At 40.6% G+C, this 22,213-nt stretch overlaps 1 protein-coding gene across 3 annotated transcripts in view; it reads right to left on the bottom strand.

Annotated features, from left to right (window-relative positions):
- Positions 1-22,213, bottom strand: part of b3gat1b (beta-1,3-glucuronyltransferase 1 (glucuronosyltransferase P) b) — a 56,509-nt gene that overhangs the window by 1,577 nt on the left and 32,719 nt on the right. For 2 of the 3 annotated variants that reach the window (XM_063487806.2, XM_063487808.2), the window contains 5 exons: positions 18,280-18,380; positions 10,180-10,322; positions 8,647-9,158; positions 7,324-7,620; positions 6,875-6,980 (listed from right to left, as the gene is read on the bottom strand). In XM_063487806.2, coding sequence (XP_063343876.1) covers positions 6,894-6,980; positions 7,324-7,620; positions 8,647-9,158; positions 10,180-10,291 — 1,008 coding nt within the window. In that variant the 5' untranslated portion in view covers positions 10,292-10,322; positions 18,280-18,380 and the 3' untranslated portion in view covers positions 6,875-6,893. Of the gene's footprint in view, positions 1-6,874; positions 6,981-7,323; positions 7,621-8,646; positions 9,159-10,179; positions 10,323-18,274; positions 18,381-22,213 lie in introns of all 3 variants that reach the window. The other variant, XM_063487807.1, reaches the window with a different exon arrangement.

Below are 22,213 nucleotides of genomic sequence, written 5' to 3'. Positions count from 1 at the left end.
TGATGTTCAAAATATCATACTCCCAAGTTTCCAGCATGGCAGTAGCATGCAAATTGACTTCCATGTGTCATAATTACAATGCGAAACCTCAGATTTTTAATTACAGGTTCTGCCAAACACTGTTTGTATATAATCCCTTTTAAAAAATACAACAATATAATCTGTGCGCACAGGCTTTAAATGACCTGTTTCTAATCCGTTTTTATAAGTAATCCATAACTTGTCCAATGATCCATGTGAGCCTGCATCCTAGCTGATGTAGGGGAAGAGACAGGCTCAGTGGTCTATCACAGGGCTATGTTAGTTTGCCATTGCATGGAAAAGAATTACCTTGGGGAATTTGTAAGATAACAGAGAACCTGTCTGTAGGTGCCCGTAAAGAATCATAAATATGACATTAAAATCACTTATAAAAATTACAGGTTTATTTTTATATGATATTTATAAAGTGCAAATGATTCACATATTAGCGGTAACTAGTAGTCTCCTTTATGTTTGAAAAAGATGGAGATGGCTGATATTATTATGCAAGAGTGGCAACGTTCCATCTTTTCTTTTCTTCTTCTCATTATTACATTTTAATAATGGTGAAATTATTACCAGATTTGCATATATTTTCAATTGATTTCGCCAAATGCTGACATAGCTGTTTCAACAAGACCTGAAGGAGTGTTCATTTAAATGCAATAAATTAGGACTTTTGTGGTGCCAGCTAACATTCACCATTTGAACGATTGCTGAATGTTCATTAGCTGATCGTCTTTTTCATTATCTAATCTTGGTTGAAAAATAATTCCAAAAAGAACGTTTCACGGGTGTCTGAGATACCATGTCACCATATGCTGGACAGCCTTCTTAAATGTTGGCTGGACAAACTGTGCTATGTATCAGGGTTTTTTGAAGTTATTGTGTTTTTGTCACTTTTTCTATTTTAAGGACGGGTTCAGTTAAAGTTTTACAGTCAGCCTTGTTTATGGTTTCTTGCATTAGGTTCCTCTTGTATCTTCTGTGAGAGTCTGTCAGTCGTTTGTACATGTTTCCTGTGTTATGTCTGTGTCCCCCTCTGTGGCTCGTCTCCCTTTGCTGTTCCCATGTTCCCCTCCTTGTGTTTCATTCCATGTCTTCTCTGCCTGTTATGTGCATGCATGTCTGTACTTCCCCCGGTCCCAGTGTCAAGCCTGTGTGTTTTAGTCTGCATCTCAGTATGTTTCCTGTTTTATTCTGACAGTCTCTCATCCAACGTTCAGTGTGTTCTGTTTCATTTTACCTATGTCATTATGTTTATTACAACACTCTGTAGTTGAGGGTCTATCCAGAACGCTATGCGTGCAGTTTTTCCCCATCTTTTTTTTCTTTCAAGATTTTCTCTCATGATACTGCATCTTTATTGTTTATTTCTTTCAGGGACTGTGTTAATCACACAAACAGAAAAGATGATTTGTATCAGATTAAGCTACTGACTAATTTATGAGGCTAGCTCAAGCTCTAAATATCACAGGAGAGCTTATGAGACCACAAACTCTCTGCAGGAGCCTCTGAAAGAAAAAGACACTGAAGAACAAGACAAGGAAGAAAAAGGACGTATTGCCACCGACTGTCTCTACATTACTCTTTGCAAAGAATGGAAGACAGACAGCAAATTCATACTATCAAGCTGTCTGAACTCGAAACTGAAACTAAATAAAAAAAGAAGAAGCAAAAGTGGCTGCTTTGGCTTTTCACCTAACTCGTGTCAACATCGTGTCTTAAAAATCATATTTATATACAACTACATGTTTATAGTGGTTAAAAAAAAAATTAAGTTTTGCACCCAGAATTGGGTGCGGGAAAAAAATTGTCAGTGACCAAATCACTGATGGCGCCCCTCCCTGAGCCTGGTTCTGCTGGAGGTTTCTTCCCATTAAAGGGGAGTTATTGCCAAGTGCTTGCTCATAGGGGATCTTTAGATTGTTGGGGCTTTTTTTAAACCAACCACTGGCATAAAATTTAGGACTTAGCAATTCATCATAAAGTTGAGGTATTATCCATGTAAAACATATTTGCGAGTCCTTTTTAGTTGTATATAATAATGATTTCTAGGGCACTAAGGCTAATCACACACTAACTAGAACAAATGGGATAACATTATGAAAAAGGAAAACAAAATAATGTTTGAAAAACTAGATATGTAATTTTTTCATATAGATTTCAAACAGCATACTATTTGATGTCAACATATTTTTGTTACATTTGCAGTGCTCGTTGGTGTGTATGAGTATATCCTTCTGTCTTGCTTCACATTTTACTTCTGCTTGGCTAGCTTTAGCCATGCTAGCATCAGCACAGGTAGAAACAGATATACATCAGAGAATCGGCCATGCATCAGCCTACCTAAACTCAAAAGGAAAACTATAAAAATAAAAATATGGATAACTTTCAGATTAGATCCACATTTCCCACAGTAAATACACATTATTTCATATTATGCTAAAGTCAATGGTTATCCATTTTAGAGAGCTCAGAAATGGCTTCAGGGACTTTGTTGTGACAACAATTTTCATCTGACGTTTCTTTATTGAAAGTCTACCCAGTCAGAAATACAAACTGAACAACACTCATACAAAAGTCTAGACCATACGTTTACTCTCAGCTCAGTAACCTGGGTTTGGTAAATGAAAAGTGGTTTTGTTACATATGCTGACACTGTCCCTCATTTCGTTTCTGACACTCCACTCACATATTCACATCATACTTTTCTTTTGTATGGACACACTGGCTCTTTCACTTCAGTCACACTGAATGTGTCAGTAGAACATTTTTTACATGCTGTAGACAGCAGAAAACAGTCAGCTGCCTGTGTTTAATATATGTTGTCTGACTTGCTTGAGAAAAACAGTGCAAGACATGCAAAGCGCCATTGAATGAACTATGACACCACGTTGGAGGGTATATTGTCAAAATAATTATGGTGCCCAATGTCCCAAAAGTTATAAACCCACATTAGAACCAAGGTCAACATAACAATAATCAATGCAACTTCAGTGATCAACAGTAGTGTGAAAGCTTTAAGAGAAATGTGAAGAAACAGCCTTTCAAAATATTTCTATGGGAATAGTTTTTACAGCTCAAAAGAGTTCTATAAGCAAAATATGAACAAAGAACAAACTATGCTATATTACAGTTTAATATGTGAATAAAATCAGAATCTATTGATTTGCATGTCATAAACCCATATTTTATTCACAATAGAACTCAGAAAACATATCAAATATTTAAACTGAGAGGTTTTGAAAAATATTAGTAAATATTTAAATCCTGTTTTTATTTATATATATTTTTTAATATTTCATACAGCATGTGATTTTTTTAATGTGTTTCATTTCAATAAAAAAAAACCTTGGTTTCTAAAAAACTTTGACTTTTGAAACAACCTGTAATATCTGTGATTCCATGCGTGGGAAAATATAAGAGAAGGGAGATCATCCAGGTCAGTATTTCTGTTTAGCTATGGATATGTATCACATATTTGTCTCAATAGCTGCAAAAGTTCTAGAAAACCAAATTTATTGCAAATTTAAGACAAAATCTGACTTCCTGTGACATCGCCCACAGTCGCTGAATTTCTGTTTTGCAACCTCTAAATGAGCATTCTCTGCCGTCTTGATAGCCAAACCAAATGTGATGAGAAATGGTGGGTCTGACTGTGAAACTGCATTAGTGCACAGTTTCATAAAATGGTTAGTCCTCTATTTTGCCAAATAGACTAAAGTTTTATTTAATATGACCCAAAATGAGAAACTAAATCATCAACTTCGCAGGAATGTGTCAACCGTTTCCACAGACTTATTAATAAAGACTAAAAATTGAAATCACAGCTATCACCATCTCGTAACCTTAAGACACAATACAGCAGGGGTTGGCAACCCTGGGCACGCGTGCCACAGCCGGCACGTGAAGGGTTAACTGATGGCACGACCATAGCTGGACTGGCCATCGGGCATACCGGGCATTTGCTCGGTGGGCCGATGGTGATTTTTCGTTTTTATGGGCCTATGATTTATTTTTTTTTGTAACGGTATAAACAATGAAAGGTGATGGATTGGCCAGATGCTGGCCGGTGTGTAAAAATAACTCAGTTGTTTGGTATGGCGGAGCTTCCACAGATTCAGTAACATTAGCAAGTGGTGGAGGCCAGCAGGTGGATGAGGGAAAGGGGAGGCAAGAGGAGAGACCCGAGGCAGCCGCCCGTCCGAGTGTCAGATGAACTGAACTTCAGGTAAGAAGTTATGACCTGCAGTCTATCTGGGTCAGATATAAACCAAGTTTAGGTGGAGTTTATTTTCGTTGTGCTGACTTTTTACAGTCAGTTACAATAGCTCGTACTGCGTACTAGCTAGCATGACGGAGTTTCTATACAGCTGGGTGGGTGCTATGATGTTACTGATAGTGAACTTTATTTTATTCATAAGGTTAGTTAGTAGAGTTGCCAACCGTCCCGTAAAAAGACGGAATCGTCCCGTATTCAGAGAAAATATCACGTGTTTCGTATTGAGCTGAGAAGGGACGCAGTTTGTCCCGTACTTTAGCTATAATGAAAAAAAAGACACAAAGCTGGAGTTATTCTGTCTTTACGCTGCAGCTGCCTCTTCTCCTCTCATTCTCTCCCCCTCCCTCTCCTGTTGCTACTTCAATCATGAAACTGATCAATGATCAGCTGATCGGCTTTTCTCTCTTGTTTGTTTTGCGCCAGAAAGAGGAAACCGGCGGATGTCTCGCTAAACAACAGCAGCACATTTAAGCTTGATCAGCTGTTGTTAGAATTTATTTAATATTAATTTCTAGTATCAGCTGATGTTTGCTGGAGCCACAGCTGTAAAAGCTGCTGGTCATGATGTCGGTTTGGATATGTGGTGAGAGGGAAAGATGAAGATGAAACCAGGAGATGTCCTTACTGAATCATCAGAGCTGAACAGGTGATGGAGAAACAGGTTTACCTTTTAGGTGACATGAATGAGTTGAAGTTATGAACTGTTTCTGAGAGACAAATAACACCAGGATCCTTTTCTATGTAGCTGACAGCTGGTAACTGTGCAGGGGCGGGTCTAGCAAAGTTTTGCCAGGGGGGCCAGGCAGGGCATTAACAGGGAAAGGGGGGCACAAAGAAATACTTTTCTTTCTTATTCTCATTTAAAATGTCTCGCTGTTATTAAATAATTATCTGAAGCTTACAACCAAAGTTTTTATCTGATGTAAAATGTATAGAAATCATACATATACCAAGAAGACAGTGTACATCACTGTCACAACAGCGTTTGTTTTCATTCAAAGGCTTTATGGATTTTCCTATAATACCTGGTGGGCCGGTCTTTAGTCAAAATGCCCGGGCTGATTTTTTGTCCCAGTCCAGCCCTGGGCACGACACGCAGTGAATTAATCTGAGAAAGTGTATTAAAAAATAAATGGCCGCGGCAGCGGTGCACATCGCAAATTAGCTCGCATAGACACATTAGTTGTGCCGCTTCTTAATGACGGTATCTTAGCTAGCAACCCCAACTACCAGATTCAACTTGTAATTGGCTAAAAATAACTTAGCCTACAGGTGAGAGGGACGTTGTTAGCTTTCCACATTCCGACACTTCAAAAGCTTCAGGAGCTGTCCGTTATTAAATTTATTGCTAATGCAATCATATGGCACACTGAATTCTGAGGAAATTTTAGATGGCACTCGTCATCAGAAAGGTTGCGTACCCCTGCAATACAGGTCTAACTATCAATGGCAGTAAGAAGACACCGAAAACAGACCAATCTTAACCCAAAACAATGTCTGAGATGTGCCCACAAACAACACATGTTAATAATTAAAATGTTACAGCATGTTACTTTCTACGAAGTAAGTCCTAATGCTGAAATTAACTGGTACATTGAAATCTTAGTTTACACAAGGGTGACTCCTTTCTGAAGAATTCAAATATCTGATGTTAGGATACCAGGAGCTTTTACACTTAAGCTGAAAAATGTGCTACTCATGAATGGCACTGATAACATTCTGGAGGGGCAGAATATTATTTGGAGGCTTGAATTTATTAAAATACAGCACGCTGCAGAAAAGCCTCATCCAACAAAGTAGATACTTGACCTAGAAACAGGGTTTCTATTATGACTGTCATAAAAAAAAATCTCAGATTCCAATAGATACTAAAAATGTAGATGCTCATTTGCAGTAGTATCAATACCAACAGTGCAATCTTTGCCTTTTCTATTTGACATAACTTCACACAGCACGCTGCAGACAGGCAGGCACGCAGCTCCTCTCCTCTCTAGCAACTAAACTTGGTGACGTTAACAACATTGAACAACAGTTTGAAGAATTTCAGAGGTCAGTACAGCTTCTGTTAGAACAACAATGAGGTACTGATAAGTTATCATAAATGTTAATCTGGCTGAAATGGCATGTAAATGTTAGCTGGTTAACAATGAGCAGTTACCGCATAGTCACAAACCCAACCTCAGGGGGTCACAAGCTTCTCGTGCCAGACCCACGCCGAGATACTTGGGCAGACATCCAATGCGGCAGCCCCTTTGGAAATCAGGGAGCGGCCAGTCTGATAGCCATATTAACCATCTGTTCAGTTATCATTAAAGTCTTATAGTGGCAACTATGACTAAAACCCCCGGTGAACTATTTCTTCAGGTCTATGCACTGATGGTCCACTAAGACAAAATGAATTGCTTTGAAAATGTATTATATACAAAGGTCAGACATTCATTTCAAATTAGGTGTGTATTCTGGGTGCCCATATTCTTTGGGTTCAAAGTTGCTTTTCCATTCCCGCACACCCAAAGTAATCACTGTGTTGAAATGCAGTAATTTGCATATCTAAATCTCCGTTATTACCTGTGTCACGTGAAGGATGTCATATCTCTACGTTAGAGTCTGTAAATCCTTTCTTGCCCTCATTTACCAGCACAGGCTTCTCTGTCCTTGTGTGCCATACTAATACCTAGAGGTAAGGAGAAAGGCATGGACAAGCAAAAAAATATTCAATATGATGAGATACTAATACAGACATTTTGGCTGGAAATGCTGTTTGCTGGTAATAGGCTGCCTCATATCTGCTACACAATATCCAGACGCAGAACATAGCATATTTAAAATGAGCCTGAGCTTAAAGGGTTGGCGCTAAGCTGACAGTTTAATGACTTTAAGAACAAATTCTTCTGACAACACAAGATCCTAAGACTCGTCTTCTTATTCTACCAGCATTTCCAGATGCAGCTTGTTTCATTGTCATTTCACTGGCATTGCACGACATTTTAAACATATAGAAAACCTCCTTTTCTTACCTTAGTGCAGTTAGCAGCTTTAGGCTCCAAGTCACTGAGAGTGACCAGCTCTTTTAATAAGCTGCTCTCCTGATATCCTCCCTTTACCCCACGCAGCTTGAAATAAGCCTGAGGTTTGGACAGAATGAGCTGCAGGTTCACCGCAAACCCAGCCATGTCAATAGCAAAGGGCCGGTGCGGGTCAAATACAGTTTTCCAGCCAAACACCTTCCCCAAGGTGTTTACTTTGGGCGACTCATAACGCAGGCCACCCACAAAAGCCACGGGCCACACCGACACCTTTTTAGTGGAACGCATCTGTTAGTTGAAAACAGGGACAGAAATAAACCACTTATGCTAAACCACTTATGCAAGTCATTTAAAAACCCATACAAAAGATTAGATTTAGCTAAAGATCACAGGTGGTAAAAGATGGACGTAGTGTGGTGTCAGTTTGTGAAATCAGCATCACAAACTTGGTGTTTGGAAAAAGGACTTAAAAAGTTAGAGCTAGTGCTGACCGAGAAGCTGAGGACACTGCAATGAGCACAGGATGGTGCTTGTCAATGACATGCTAATGCACACGCCTACTGTCCTCTAGTAGCTTTTTGACTCTAATAGAATCATCATTTAGAAAATATAAGCGTTTTAAAGCAAGTCGCACAGACCTGTCGGCGACCATCTGGCAATCACCAGTCACTAGGGAAAAATGTGCACTCCCCCAACCAGTTGTTAGTAGTTGCTGAAAGAAACTGTTTGCTAAAGCTGCCATAAACGCAGGGCTGGAGACAGTCACTGACCTGCTGGCAGTCACTGGTTGCCAAAGTAAAAGTGTTCATTCTGCATCCGGTTAGGCTGCGGTTTCTGGCAGTTGCTAGTGTGAAACTGGTTATAAAGAAGAATATAAAGCTGTACTGAAAGTCTCTTTGTTATTGCTTATTATTAGCATATTATTACATTTGCTAGTAGTAACTTGGAAAATGCCAGCTTGTCTGCAGACACTTTCACTAGCTACGCAGCAGTGAAGTGTGTAGCAACACAAAACATTGAGAACGTTTACTTCTCCTGTTTGTTGTGCAGCAACCTCTTTGCAATCAAGCCAGTAACCTTCTGCAAGCATTCATCAATTACTTGAGATACACACATTTTTTCCTTAGCTACTGGAGGTTACCTATGCCTATGTGAGGCGTAACTTATATATATATATATATATATATATATATATATATATATATATAAATATATATATATAAAACACTTGTAACTAGCAACTGAAACCATAAACTCATTGGAAAAGTGTTTCATGAAGTCGTAGATTAAGAAAGCCAAATTAAATTTCCTCACCTCCTCAAACAGCTCCAAGCTATATGTGTTGTCATCATCTGCAAAGTAGACAACCCCAGGCTGGCTGTTATTTACGCTGAAGGTCTCCCGTAACCACCGGAGAGCTAGGTTCCTCTGTATGGTACCACGTGGTATCCGGGGGTCCCTGGTGTCCCCGCGTACCTTATAGTTCCTAGGTGTCTCCACATTGAGGTGGGTGTAGTTGAGCCCTGTGTTGTGGAGAAGATGACTAACCAGACTGGTCCGCCTCTGGGAGTCTTCTACCAGGATCCAATGCAAGTTGACCACATGAAGCAAAGTGTTGGCCAGCCGTGTCAGCTCTGCTTTCTGCACCGGGCGGCTGTAAGTGGGAGTGATGATGTGGATAGTGGGCAATATATCCGACCAGGGTGGAGGGCGGCTGTATATATATTCCGTGCGTACCACCTCCACAATGTCCCGGTTCTGAAGCGAGCATGACTCCTTAAAAGCAAAGGTGTTTCTGGAGTTGGAGTGACCATCAGTTCTGTCATCTAGTCAGCAAGAAAACACATTACAATGAGCTTCTGTGTGCTCACAAATATGGATTGGCATTCATGCTACAGTATATTTCTGTACAGTAAGATTTATTTCTTGATAATTAATTTTACTATGTGAGACAATGTTAATACTCTTTGATCAGATGCTAAGCTGCATCAATAAAGTGATGTAATATTCTCAACACTTGCTGAGGTACACACTAGAAGTAACATACTTTCCTGCGTACAACTTTGACGACAGTATAAAAAATATGCACTATATCCAACCTGGCCTCCTAAAAAATGCATTCCTGTATAAGTGAAATACATTCACAATAACATTTAAAATGTATTTTCTCTCCAAAAGACAAAGTCTGCATTAGGAGGCAGAAGACCTTCCTCCAACAGACTTTTGTTTTCCATACTCTGTTTGTTAAAAAAAACATGATTACATTTAGGAACAGAGCATGGATTGGGTGAGAAGAGACCCTTGCACATTTTTAATCACTTTCAGTAGCTCTCTATTTTCTTGGTATTTTGAGTAAAACAAGAGTAAGAAATGACAAAATAGCAAAATAACGCCATGTTAATAACAAACATATTTATATGTCACATATAGAATCTAGGAGAAATGCATTCCACTCAAAATGTAAGCCACAAAGGCAGTCACAGCTGCATCCCACATCAGTGTCAGGCCAAATCAGTTAACACTTGTATATAAGATTTTCCAGTGAGCAAATCTAATATAAAATGCATGCTTTAAGGTTCTATAACCTGCCCACAGTTGTTGTACAACTGCAAGCTACTTTGTAACCTGCCTCTAGACCAGCTTTTCCTTTAATTCTGTATCCGAATTATTCAGTGTTGATATCTCTTTCTCTGCTATATACTGGGTCTCGCTGGCTTTGACATACTATACTACACTAAGCTACACTATGCCACAAAATTTAATTTGGTGCAGATGTAAATTTCAGTCTTTTTTGACTGTCTGAACTTAAGCTTTTTTCAACACACTCTTTTTTTTTTTTTTTTTTACCCTTTCGAGTAGTAAGCAGAGGAGTGAGGGTGCTCTGGTGCCAAACAGTGATGAGTAGTGTCCAAGGCAACACGATCAATATAATGGCAACGATGTCTCGTCTCTTCGGCATCTCCAGGGTCAGACCTGAATCATGTTCCTACCTGCAAGGGTGTGTAACACATGATGGGTGCACAGTTATAAGAACTAGAAAGCTGTGAATTGTCTGAGATCATACTTGCATCTCACTGAATCAATTAAAAGGGCCTTTGGATCTATTTTAATGTCTTTATTTTGTTTTCTATATTTAATACATTGAATTGAACTGAGACATTCATTATGACATAAACTAATTTTATGTCAAAGGTGGGCAGGTGGGACCCAAACAGAAGTCACAGACACATACGAATAAAGTAAAAAACAGCCTTCTATTAGCTGGAATGCCAAAGTCCATAAATGAAGAACTAAATCCAGAATCCCAAACAGACACACATTACACAGGCAGGAAACTGAAGATTGGTTAACAGACACTCAGATAAAGAACAAAAGGAAATTGGGCTAGATATACACAGACACAATGAGGACAAATCATTGGGAGTGGAAACACCTAGAAAACAATAACAGCTGAAACTAATCAGGGGTAACAAGACAAGGGAAGTAAGACGAAATACGAGACACAAGAAACAAATAATTACCAAAATAAAACATGAAGTAACTAAACAACACATAAAAAGATATTGGGGAAAATAAACTCAAATTTTAAAGATAAAAGTATAAACAATAGTAAAGTCTAAAAGAAAACCAGATAACAAAGGTAGCAAGAACAAGAAACTAAACACAGAAACTTTACAATAATAAAGAGAATTCCAAACAAAAAAACTCAACTACATGTAATAACTAAGTCTTAATGTAGTAATGCTAAGTAATACTAACACACAATACTAGCTAAACATGAACAGTCCAAACTCTGAATTCTGGGTCAAAGACCCAGGACCACGCCAATATGTAAGTAATTTCAATTTGTATTTTAAGGTATATAATTGGGTTTGAAGTGCTTTTCAAACATTCCCTTCTTTCAAAAGTAGTAGCAGATTCTCTTTAACATGAATGGATGAGCTGGTTTTTCAGTCTCTAGATATGGCCCTTTGCTAGAAGTGGATTACATTTTGAAGTGTATGTTGCATGGAACATGGTGGCCCTCAATTTAACACTGTCATACTGTAGCTGCAAGGCATAAACTTCAAGGAAAGAGGAATTTTGTTAATAAATAGTCTCAGTCTGCTGGAGCAGGCCGAATATAGGTCAAAGACTGCTCTAAGCTTTCTATTTTATCACAGCTGAAGATGTACTGGTGTACTATTATAGCAATTAAGCTAATGATTTGAAGAGGGCTACCGTGATTCTCAACACAGTGGGCACAGACATACAGTAGTTGTCATGAATTCACAATGAATATGTATATAAGCATTACACCCAAACATTATTACATCTATCTATCTATCTATCTATCTATCTATCTATATGTATATATACGTGTATATATATGTGTGTGTCTGTATATATATATATATATATATATATATATATATATATATATATATATATATATATATATATATATATATATATATATATATATATATATAATACCTGAATAGCTGCTGAGGTCTATTTCAAAGTTTAAAAGTGAGCTGACTCAAGCCTTGTTTCTATTATAGCAGTCGTTGCCATGTTATAAATAATTGCCCCACATGGTTCTTGTGGTACATGTTTTTTCAAAATTTGCTTACGTCTGTTGTTACCAGGCACCTAATGTTCTTCCATTCTAAGAATTTCCTTATTGCCACTTAGACACCACATCTTCAATTAGATATGAAGGTGTGATGTTTGTGGATGGAATGAAGAGGATCTCGGATGAGACTGTGGTTTGGGCAAGGACTCAGTGAGGACCAGAGCCAGCATCCCCAAAAGCAGTGATGACTGAGTGTTATGAAGAATTTGAAAATTGTTTTGAATATATAACTGGTAGGCTTACAATGACCTTGGTCAGGGATTTCCTTGTATGAGGCAGAGATAGAATAGAATAAAATAGAATTCAACTTTATTGTCATTGCACATGTCACAAGTACAAGGCAACAAAATGCAGTTTGCATCCATCCAGAAGTGCTTTAGCCACGATATAGATATATTACAAAATATATATTAGCAATAATATAGGTATATAGATATATTACAAAAATTGGTCTATTATGGGTATGTTACAATGTACACGGTATAAAGGTATGTTATAAATATGCTATAACTATAAGTATGTACAGGCTGCAGTGGGTATACAAGCTATGTACAGGCTATGAACAGGATATAAATATAAAACTATACAGAAATATGAAATATAAAGCTATACAGAAATATGCAAGTTATAAACAGTTGTAGAATTATAATTATCGTATTGTACAGAATGATTATTTATACAGAATCATACAGTAGTGCAGTTAAGATAAGTGAAATATGTGGCTACTTTCTACAGAGGCTATATAAAGTGCTAGTGGTTGTGGGTGTGTGTATGTTCAGTCCATAATTTAAATGTGGGTCAGATGTCAGGAGGCAGAGTTCAGGAGTCTGGCAGCTGTAGGGAAGAAGTTGTTCCGGTACCTGGTGGTATTAGTCCGGAGGCTCCTGTAGCGCCTCCCAGAGGGCAGGAGGGTGAAGAGTCCATGTGATGGGTGACTGGGGTCTTTGATGATTTTCCCAGCCCTTTTCAGACACCGCTTCCTGTAGATGTCATTTATGACAGGAAGTGGTGCTCCGGCGATGCGCTGGGCAGTTTTCACGACCCTCTGCAACGACTTCCGGTCCGAGACAGAGCAGTTCCCGTACTAGACTGTTATACAGTTGGTCAGGGTGCTCTCGATGGTGCAGCGATAGAAGTTCACCAGGATGTCTGAGGACAGGATGTACTGTAGGTCAGCATTCCTCTTGTAGTCCACAATGAGCTCCTTGGTCTTCTCGGTGTTGAACAGCAGGTTGTTGGTGTCGCACCACTCAGCCAGATGATCCACCTCCTCCCTGTAGGCGGCCTCATCGTTGTCACTGATGAGGCCAATCACCGTGGTGTCATCTGCAAACTTAATGATGGTGTTGGAACCATCGGTAGGTCTGCAGTCATGGGTGAAGAGGGAGTAGAGGAAAGGGCTCATCACACAGCCTTGTGATACACCGGTGTTCATTGTGATTGTAGATGAGCAGTGGTTATCCAGCCAGACATGTTGGGGCCGGTTGGTCAGGAAGTCCAGTAACCATTTACACATGAGGGAACTGATGCCCAGGTCTGTCAGTTTCCTGATGAGTTGTGAGGGGAGGATTGTATTGAACGTTGAACTGAAGTCTATAAACAGCATTCTGGCGTAGGTGTTGTTGTTGTCCAGGTGTGAGAGGACAGAGTGCAGTGCGATGGAGACTGCATCCTCTGTGCTCCTGTTCTGACGGTATGCAAATTGGTGGGGGTCCAGGGTGGGGGGGAGACAGGATTTGAAGTGTGTTAGGACCAGCTGCTCTAAGCACTTTGTGATGATGGGGGTGAGGGCTACTGGGCGGTAGTCGTTGAGGCTTGATGGGTTGGAATTTTTGGGTATCGGGACAATGGAGGTGGATTTGAAGCAGGTCAGTACCACAGCGTGGGCCAAGGACAGGTTGAATATGTCTGTCAGGACTCCTGCAAGCTCCCCAGAACATGCTCTGAGAACATGCTCGGGAATGCCATCAGGACCTGCAGCCTTGTGGACATTAATCCTGCTCAGCACCGCTCCTACATCGGTGGGGCTGAGAGTCAGTGGGTGGTGGTCCGGCGTCACGTCTGCTTTGGTTGTAGTTGTTGGATTCCCTCGCTCAAAACAAGCATAAAAGTTGTTGAGCTCGTTGAGGAAGGAGACATCAGAGGATGCGTCGGGGGTTGGAGTTGGAGAAGTATTCTTCTACCTTCTTTTTGTAATGGTGTTTGGCTTTTTTGATACCCCTCTTTAGCTTAGCCCTGGCTGTACTGTAGGTGTGTGCATCTCCTGACCTAAAGGCGGTGTTGCGGACCTTCAGGAGGAGACGAACATCCCGGTTCATCCAAGGCTTCTGGTTGGGGTACATGGTGATCCGTTTCTGGGTGGTGACACTGTCTGTAGTTTTGGAGATGTAATCCAGTACAGATGAGGCGTACTGGTCCAAGTCTGTGTGGGTGAACGTATTCCAGTCTGTGTTTTTGAATCTGTCCTGGAGCACTGCGTCTGTCCCCTCTGGCCACACTTTAATTGTCCTCACAGCAGGTTTCACACGTTGGATGAGTGGTGAATACCGAGGTGTGAGGAACAGGGAGAGATGGTCCGATTGTCCGATGTGGGGGAGGGGTGTTACTTTGTAGGCTCCAGCCAGGTTGGAATAATTGGCAGGAGACAAGTTGGTGGAATCTGGGGAGGACTATCTTTAAGTTGGTGTGGTTGAAGTCACCAGCAACAATAAAAGCAGCCTCGGGGTGTTTAGTCTGGTGTTTGTTAATGGCTGCATAAAGTTCTTTCATGGCCAGCCTAGCATTAGCATCAGGGGGGATATACACTGCAGTGAGTATGATAGAGGTGAGTTCTCTGGGGAGATAATAAGGTCTGCATTTGACCATTAAAAACTACACCAAGCATTGTGCATAAAAATGCACCAAGCATTGTTAATATAAATGCACAAACCTCCACCTCTGGTCTTGCCGGAGTCATCTGCTAGCCTGTCGGCTCGGTGTGTGTAGCGTCCTGCTAACTCAATAGCATTGTCCGGGCAGCTGTTGTTCAACCATGTTTCAGTGAAAAACATGACATTTGAGTCCATAATCTGTCTGTTGTTGGTGATGGAGAGCTGTATCTCATCCATTTTGTTTGCCAGAGAACAGACATTGTCGAGGAAAATGCTGTGTAAAGGCAGCCGGTGTGGTGTTAGCTTTAGCTTAGCCCGTAGACCTCCGTACTCATACAGAAAAAATGTTGGGAAAAGCGATCAGGAGAAATTCGGGACAATGAAAAAAGTTGAAGTTTGAGAGAAACTGAATCAGGAAGCAACCTGGCCATACTCAGTGTTAAACAGAGGGTCTGAAGGGGAAGCATGATGACATTTTTAAAGCTGTTGGTAATGGGCTCGAGAGGGCTCAGGAGTAACTTTATGTTGACATACAATATGGACAGGGGGTACCCTGACTGGTTACTTTTTACTTCTTTGGAGAATGTGAGGCAAACATTTAAAGATTAAGTGAAGGTCATTGATACAGAGGTGATGATTTGAAATTTGTAATTTGGTCAAATTACAAAGATGAAGAGAAGTTGAAGGGAGCTTCTGATGCTGGAGTTTTTTATTGAGTAGTGATAGCTGAGAAAACATGGAGAAATAAGCAAGGGGAATCTGTGAGAGATTTTGAAGAAGAAATGCAACTAAGGTAAGATTTTATTGTGGGGATTTTGATAGAAAGGATTTGATGTGTATTTGAGGAAAAAACTAGGCAATGTAATGATCCTGAAGGACGGGAAGAGTAGGTTGAAACAGGAACAAAAGGAATGAAATGAATTCCAAGAGGTTCAGTCAGTGGGTAAAGTGCTGTGAGTAAGGCTGTTAATGATGGCTTCCTGAGATTAAGCTAATGACCTCTGCAAAGCTAGGGTTTAAATCTTAAATATTATGGGTGAATATTAAAGTACTTGATTGTGTCTAATTCTGCATGTGAGGCAAGGATCTGTCTGGAGAAAGAGACAACAAGAGACGGCCTGGAATGTGGTCTGCTCTGAGTAAGAATTGGTAGGTGACCGACAGTCACGTAAGGTGATGCATGAAGGACATGATGGATGGGGAGTTGCTTCAGCCTTTGTTAATAATGCAAATTATGTGTAGTGAATGAGGATTAATCTTTTTGACCATTTGTTCCCCCACAGCGATAACTACTGGGTCGTTCCCTAAATCGCTGAAGATGATGGGAAATAGTTTTTGAGCTACTGTGAAAATTTGGATGGCCAATTAGATGAGAACGACTTTCCACCATAATAACCTCCAGAAACTATTGAAAAAGCAACATCTTTGTAGAGCTGAATGTCATCAGGGCAGGACAGCTGATCATCATAAAAGAAAGTGATGCCACTCCACTTGGCAAAGACATGATGCCACATTCCAGGAAGAGCTTTACAGAATTATTGTGATTATGTACAGAACGGCCTTTTAAGAACAAAGTGTTCTTAAAAGGAAAGCAGCTGTTGTTTGGTGCAAGAGTGAGCAAGTCGAAAGTTTTTTGGGGGTTTAATGTCACTGAGTTTCTCCAAGGGCATAGAAGCCTGAAACCAAATAGTGCTGAGGGTCATGCCAAGACACTACAGGGATGTCCAAGGGCCTTCTGTTTTGTCTTCTGACAAGAGATTGCTTAATTAAGTGAAAACTGACTTCAGGGTGGTTAACCCATGTGCTGGAGGTGATGTGGGAGGAGATAAATCCAGGAAGATGTAACTCGAAAATCATCAGATGGACCAGATATGGCAATATCTGGTTGTTGTCTTGTTGGTAATTATCCAGCACAAGGCTTTGGAAAGACAGCTGAACATTTTGGGGCTGCTGTCTTTCCAAATGTAAGCCCAACTCTAAAATAGCAAACTGCCTTCCATTTGATTCTAAAGAGGAACCTGAATTCAGGGTGGATTGGCAAGACTTTGAAGGCGCTTGTAATTTTGACTAGCATGACCTACAAGTATTTGTATTTCAGGGAAAAGTCATCTCTAGGAATTAAGCTATTATTCTTTGTCTGATATCTATAATGATTTTTTTTTTCTGGAATATTTTTTTGGTTGCAGTGCCTAATAAACTGATGAGAAAAGGTGATTAAGGAAAGGCCTAATCATGAATCCCTCGTAAACGTCTTTCATCATGAAAAACCTTTTATTAAAAAATTGATGAAATATGGTTTAGGATAATTTTTTAAGGCTTCTATCGTTGCTTGAATACTAATAGTAAGTCGTAATTGCTTAGTGGGAATGTGTGGGCGGGCTGGGCAGAAATGGCCACTGGAATGAAGGTAGCAACACTTTGACACTGAGCATCCAAAGTTGTTGAAATTACTGCAAATTGTGCAGTCTCCTAAGTGCATGGTAGGTGTAACATTCTGATCTATACTTTGTTACAGTAGCATGCTATCTTGCTAGCATGCTAACAATATGGGTTCAGGAGTTTGGGGAGGGCACTTGGAGCTAAGTGGGCTTTTGGGTAGGATAATGCAAGCTGTAGTTGGATGGAGGACTGAAAAACTGGCATCTGGGTGTCAGATATGGCAGCAGAGGAAAGCTGTAATGGAGGAATGGTTAAGAATGGAACTGACATTGTGGTGCCAACAGCATTGAATTAGAGGTAAGAGGCAGCTGCATGGATGGGTAGATAGCATTTTGGCAGCTTGGTGGAGGGGAGAGGGAATCTTTTTCTGTTAACTAAACTTGCTTCCGGTTGCTTATGAAGCTGCAAGGCATGCTCTGCTTTTGCCTCTACCTGGAAGAGGATCAGTTTTATTTGTTGTTTGGAACGAGAGTTTTGAGATGCTAAGAATATCTGGAAGAGTTTTGCCTTGTTATTGGAGTTAAAGCTAATAACGCTCTCTTTTAGAACCAGGCTATGGGACAGTTGAAAATTCTCGATGGCTAATTATTTTCAGGAGACCTGAATGGAGAAACTTCTGAACCCATCGCTGAGATGAACTTGAGTTTCAGGAGAGTTTTATGCAGTGAATCATATATTTTTTTTAATAATTTTGCATGAATTAGTCTGATAATGGAAATACTTGAAAAGAATTCTAACTACATGTCGGGCAAATTTATCTGTAGGAAGACTCAAATGTATACCTTGTGTACCTTGTATGAAAGCTACTTAGCTATTATAATGGGCCACAATACTGTGGTTTAGGATTGAACCCATTAGTTTAGAGTCAGTTATATGTGTGTGTGGTACAGGAATGAATAGGGATGAATGTTGTAGGAATGTATGCTGTATACGTAAATATACAACAACAAATAATGTATCTATGTTGTATAATTATGGATGAATCCAGTCCATAAATGCAAATGCGAATTCTTACCTTACCTATGTTTACAGCTAACACACATGACCATTCCAACAACTGATGCTGCTCCACTCCGTATGTATAAATTTGAGGACCAGCAGTTCAGTGATGTCATTTAACTCTAGAAAGAAGAAAACATACAGAGGGTTTAGATTCAACTGATGGCACAACAGAAAATTAATGAGACAAAAGATCTGTTAAAGTGAATTCTTGGTCAAATGTCCTGCATGATCAGCATTTCAAGTCTTTAATTAAAATTATGCGATCTCTAATAAAACTAAAGCTGCTCTCAGACATCAATGCCAGGAAATAATGGGAAGATCAGGGTTTAGACATTGTTCAAAATTCTTACAGCTAACAGGACAAGGGTTCATGTGTCCAGCATATACGAGGTCGGACACTTGTTGTGAATTCTCCTGCTCTGTTCTCAAATGAGGTCATCCAGACACTACACTGATTTTCTAGTAGGGAACCCCCAGAGAACCTGTTAAATGTGTTAAAATGAAAGTGTTTAATGACCTGATCTGACTGTGTTTGATGCATAAAGCTATGTCGAATAGCACCTAGAAAAGTTTGGGCTGCATTGCATATGTGATTATATTTTATAATTGGGTCCCTCTAGACTTCCATATTTGAACCAAATGTTTACCATCCAGCTTAAAATAGGATAAATCACTTTTTCATTAGCATTTTTTGTGTGCTTTTGGTGAGATTCATTAACAGAAGGGATTTATGTTTGAGGACTAGTCCATATGGAAGATTGCAAAAACAAATGCTTTATAGAAGACTTTCATCATGTGTACTTGGGTGTTTTCATGGCTCCTTCAACTGTTTTCTGCAGTCTAGGCCCCACAGCTTTCAATCTACACAGATATCCTGACAATACACCCATCCACTCTGTATGCTTTTGTTTTCTCTTCTCTTTAGGCCTCTCTTCATGAGGCATATCCTGTGCTGGTTAATCACAAGTCTTTAGACATCATTAATCCTTGATTAAAGAAGATCAATCCCAGTCTGAGATCAAAGGTTGTGCTAGCTAATTAACACATCAGAACAGGTCTAATACGGTCATGTTTGAGCAGCATGTCATTGATATAGACAAGCTAATTTTCTATACACGTCAAGCTGAAAAGCAATGACTCCACCTCACCACCATTTTGCAGCCCCATTTGAAGCCTAATTAAGCTCATGGTTGAGAATAGCCACAGATGTGAAATGATATAACATAAAGGTGTCAGCCTAGCAGTGACGCCTTTTGGCGAAAGGTTTAATCACCATCACATGACTGTTTGCTCTTTCAGCCCTTTCAGCTTCAGCAGCATGGTTTAGATGGAGATTCTGAGGCTTACCATGCACTGGACATCTCCCCTAAAAAAAGACTGCACTTTTGGAGGAGAGAATGAAACAAATGGAGCTTGATAATCTCTGTCAACAGTTTGAAGAGCACTTAGGCTGATTTGGAATATCAGCAACTTTAGACCCAGGTGAGAGAAGCTCAATGAATGCAGGAGGAGGCACAACAGGGCAGGGAAACCTTAACTAAGCGCTTTGACAGGAGTCACCATTTAAAAGAAACAGAGAAAGAGTTGGAAAGAACCAAACTTGTTACTTCTCTCCTCAAGTCAGAGATGAGCGATATCTCACCAGAAATGCCACAATTTTCACAGACAGCTTCCGTACGCCAGCTTCACCCTCCCAAATGAGGACAGGGCATGCTCAAATCGCTATGAGTGTCCCCCAGTTTACCATAATGTTCCTACCAATACTGCTAAATGGGGACATCTGTCCCAACACCTGCCGCTGGGCCACTGGCATTATTCATGAGAGGTACACCTGCAGCCTCTACACAACATCCACTGGGTTCTGAAGTCATTTCTCAAGGGAGGTCAGCTGTGGCTGCAACTTCAGCTACTCGGTCACCTGGCTTGGCAAGGCACATCGACTCTGCACCTTTGGTTTCCATCTCCACATTCGAGAGCATAGCACCAGTCCCACCGGTGGCTCAGTCTGTCACTGCCCCTACTTTAGGCCAGCCTTCAATCATCCCTACTCTTCAAACACTGCCGGTTAATGCTGTCTATCCCTCCCTACTAGTCATATTCCATCCGCTGGACCAGAATTTCTAATTGCCTCTATTTATGGCATTCCCAGACCTACATTACCGGTATTTGAAAGTGGAAGGGAGAGTGATTTTGCTCTACTTAAGATGGCATTGATGACCTGCTGAGTAGGCACACCCACCTTGGTGAGCAGTATAAGTATCAGGTGTTTCTTAGCTAGCCATTTAAAACTCCCTAGTGCTTTACAAATGGCAAACACAACTTGAACTTCTGGCTTGAGTGAACGCTGGCGCGTCTGGCTGCCGCTACTCACCGGTACATTTTCGATTATTTGGATTATTTGGATTCAGATTTAAATGAAAAGGGACATTCACACTCAGGACCAGATCAATCTCTGCCAAGGACTGATTTATAACGATTGTCCTCAACGTCTGCTACTTCAGCTAAATGTGCTCTGACATCTTATTCCACTGCACTAGCTTAACTGTTTGAGCTATTTTAGACTACCTGTTCGTCGCTCCGGCCGGCACGGCTCCTTTTCCTCCACATCGTCCAAGATGTGGGCCAAGATGTTTTTGAGCTGGTTGGCACTATTGTGGATCCTCCTGATGCTCGTCTACCATCCTATTGCTGGACTGCTCCACTATACGGCCACTGAGCTCCTGCGCCTCCGCGGCCAGCTGTCGCTCCCTTCGCCGGCAGAGCTCCACTACCACCCGGACATCACTTTCCAGCCTCGCCGGAGATACATCCATCGTGGGTCCCGCAGAATTTTCCTCAACTCCAGCGGAATTAAATTGATTTGGTCTGCTACCTGCCGCCCTCGCAGGAACCATGATTGGGCTGTCAACCACCGATCTCTAGCCCACCTGACCAGGGCGCCGACCGCGATTAGCAAAAAATAAAATACTCCACTCACCTTCGGTCTTCTAAACATACGCTCTCTGACAAATAAGAGACCTCTCATCCAAGACCTCCTATCTGACTGTAAGTTTGACTTTTTCTGTTTAACTGAAACCTGGCAACAACCTGATGACTTTTCTGAGCTAAATGAATCTACTCCTCTGGGGTTTGTTTACTTTTCTAAACCTCGCTGCTCAGGTTGTGGGGGTGGTCTCGTGAACATTTTTCGCCAGCACTTGAAAGTCCTGCCACTGAGACTTTTCCTCCTGTCTCGAGGGCTTTGGTTTTAAACAATTTATTGACTTTCCCACTCACTCCAAAAGACACCCCTTGGACTTGATCTGCTGTTCTGGTCTTACTCCCTCAAATCTTTCTGCTGCTGAAATTCCTATAACTGACCATTTCCCCCTTTCATTTAACCTCACTCTTAGCTGCTCTTCTACCAAACCAACCCGTCTCATCTCGTTCCGCAACGTCAAGAACATTGATATGGACATTCTCACTACCAGACTGGACAATATTCAGATTTCGGACTTCTATTCTATAATTCTATATTATAATAATTGTTTACTCAATGTCCTTGATTCACTGGCTCCTGTAAAAACTCACTCTGTTTCCTTCGCTCGCTCTGCTCCCTGGTTTACCGCTGACCTCCGAGCATTGAAGGCCAAAGCTCGGCAGCTACAGCGTAGATACAAGAAATCTGGTTTAACTGTTGATGCAAAAATCTACAAATTTCATGTACTTCAGTATAAAGACTCCATCAACAAGGCCAAACAAAGTTTCTACTCAGGTATTATCAGTTCTTATGAGGGTAATGCAAGGATTTTGTTTTCGGTTCTCAAAAACCAAATTCAACCCCCCAACGCTTTACCACCACACTTCTATTCTTCTGAAACCTGTAACTCCTTGATGCTGTTCTGGACTACAAAAATTAATAACATTCACCAGCAACTCAGTTCAAATGTTGTGTCTGCCCCCTCTCCAGAAC

This window comes from Pelmatolapia mariae, linkage group LG10_11, assembly GCF_036321145.2.
Source record: "Pelmatolapia mariae isolate MD_Pm_ZW linkage group LG10_11, Pm_UMD_F_2, whole genome shotgun sequence".
In the NCBI taxonomy this organism is placed as follows: domain Eukaryota; kingdom Metazoa; phylum Chordata; class Actinopteri; order Cichliformes; family Cichlidae; genus Pelmatolapia; species Pelmatolapia mariae.
This window is presented reverse-complemented; position numbering and strand designations above follow the sequence as displayed.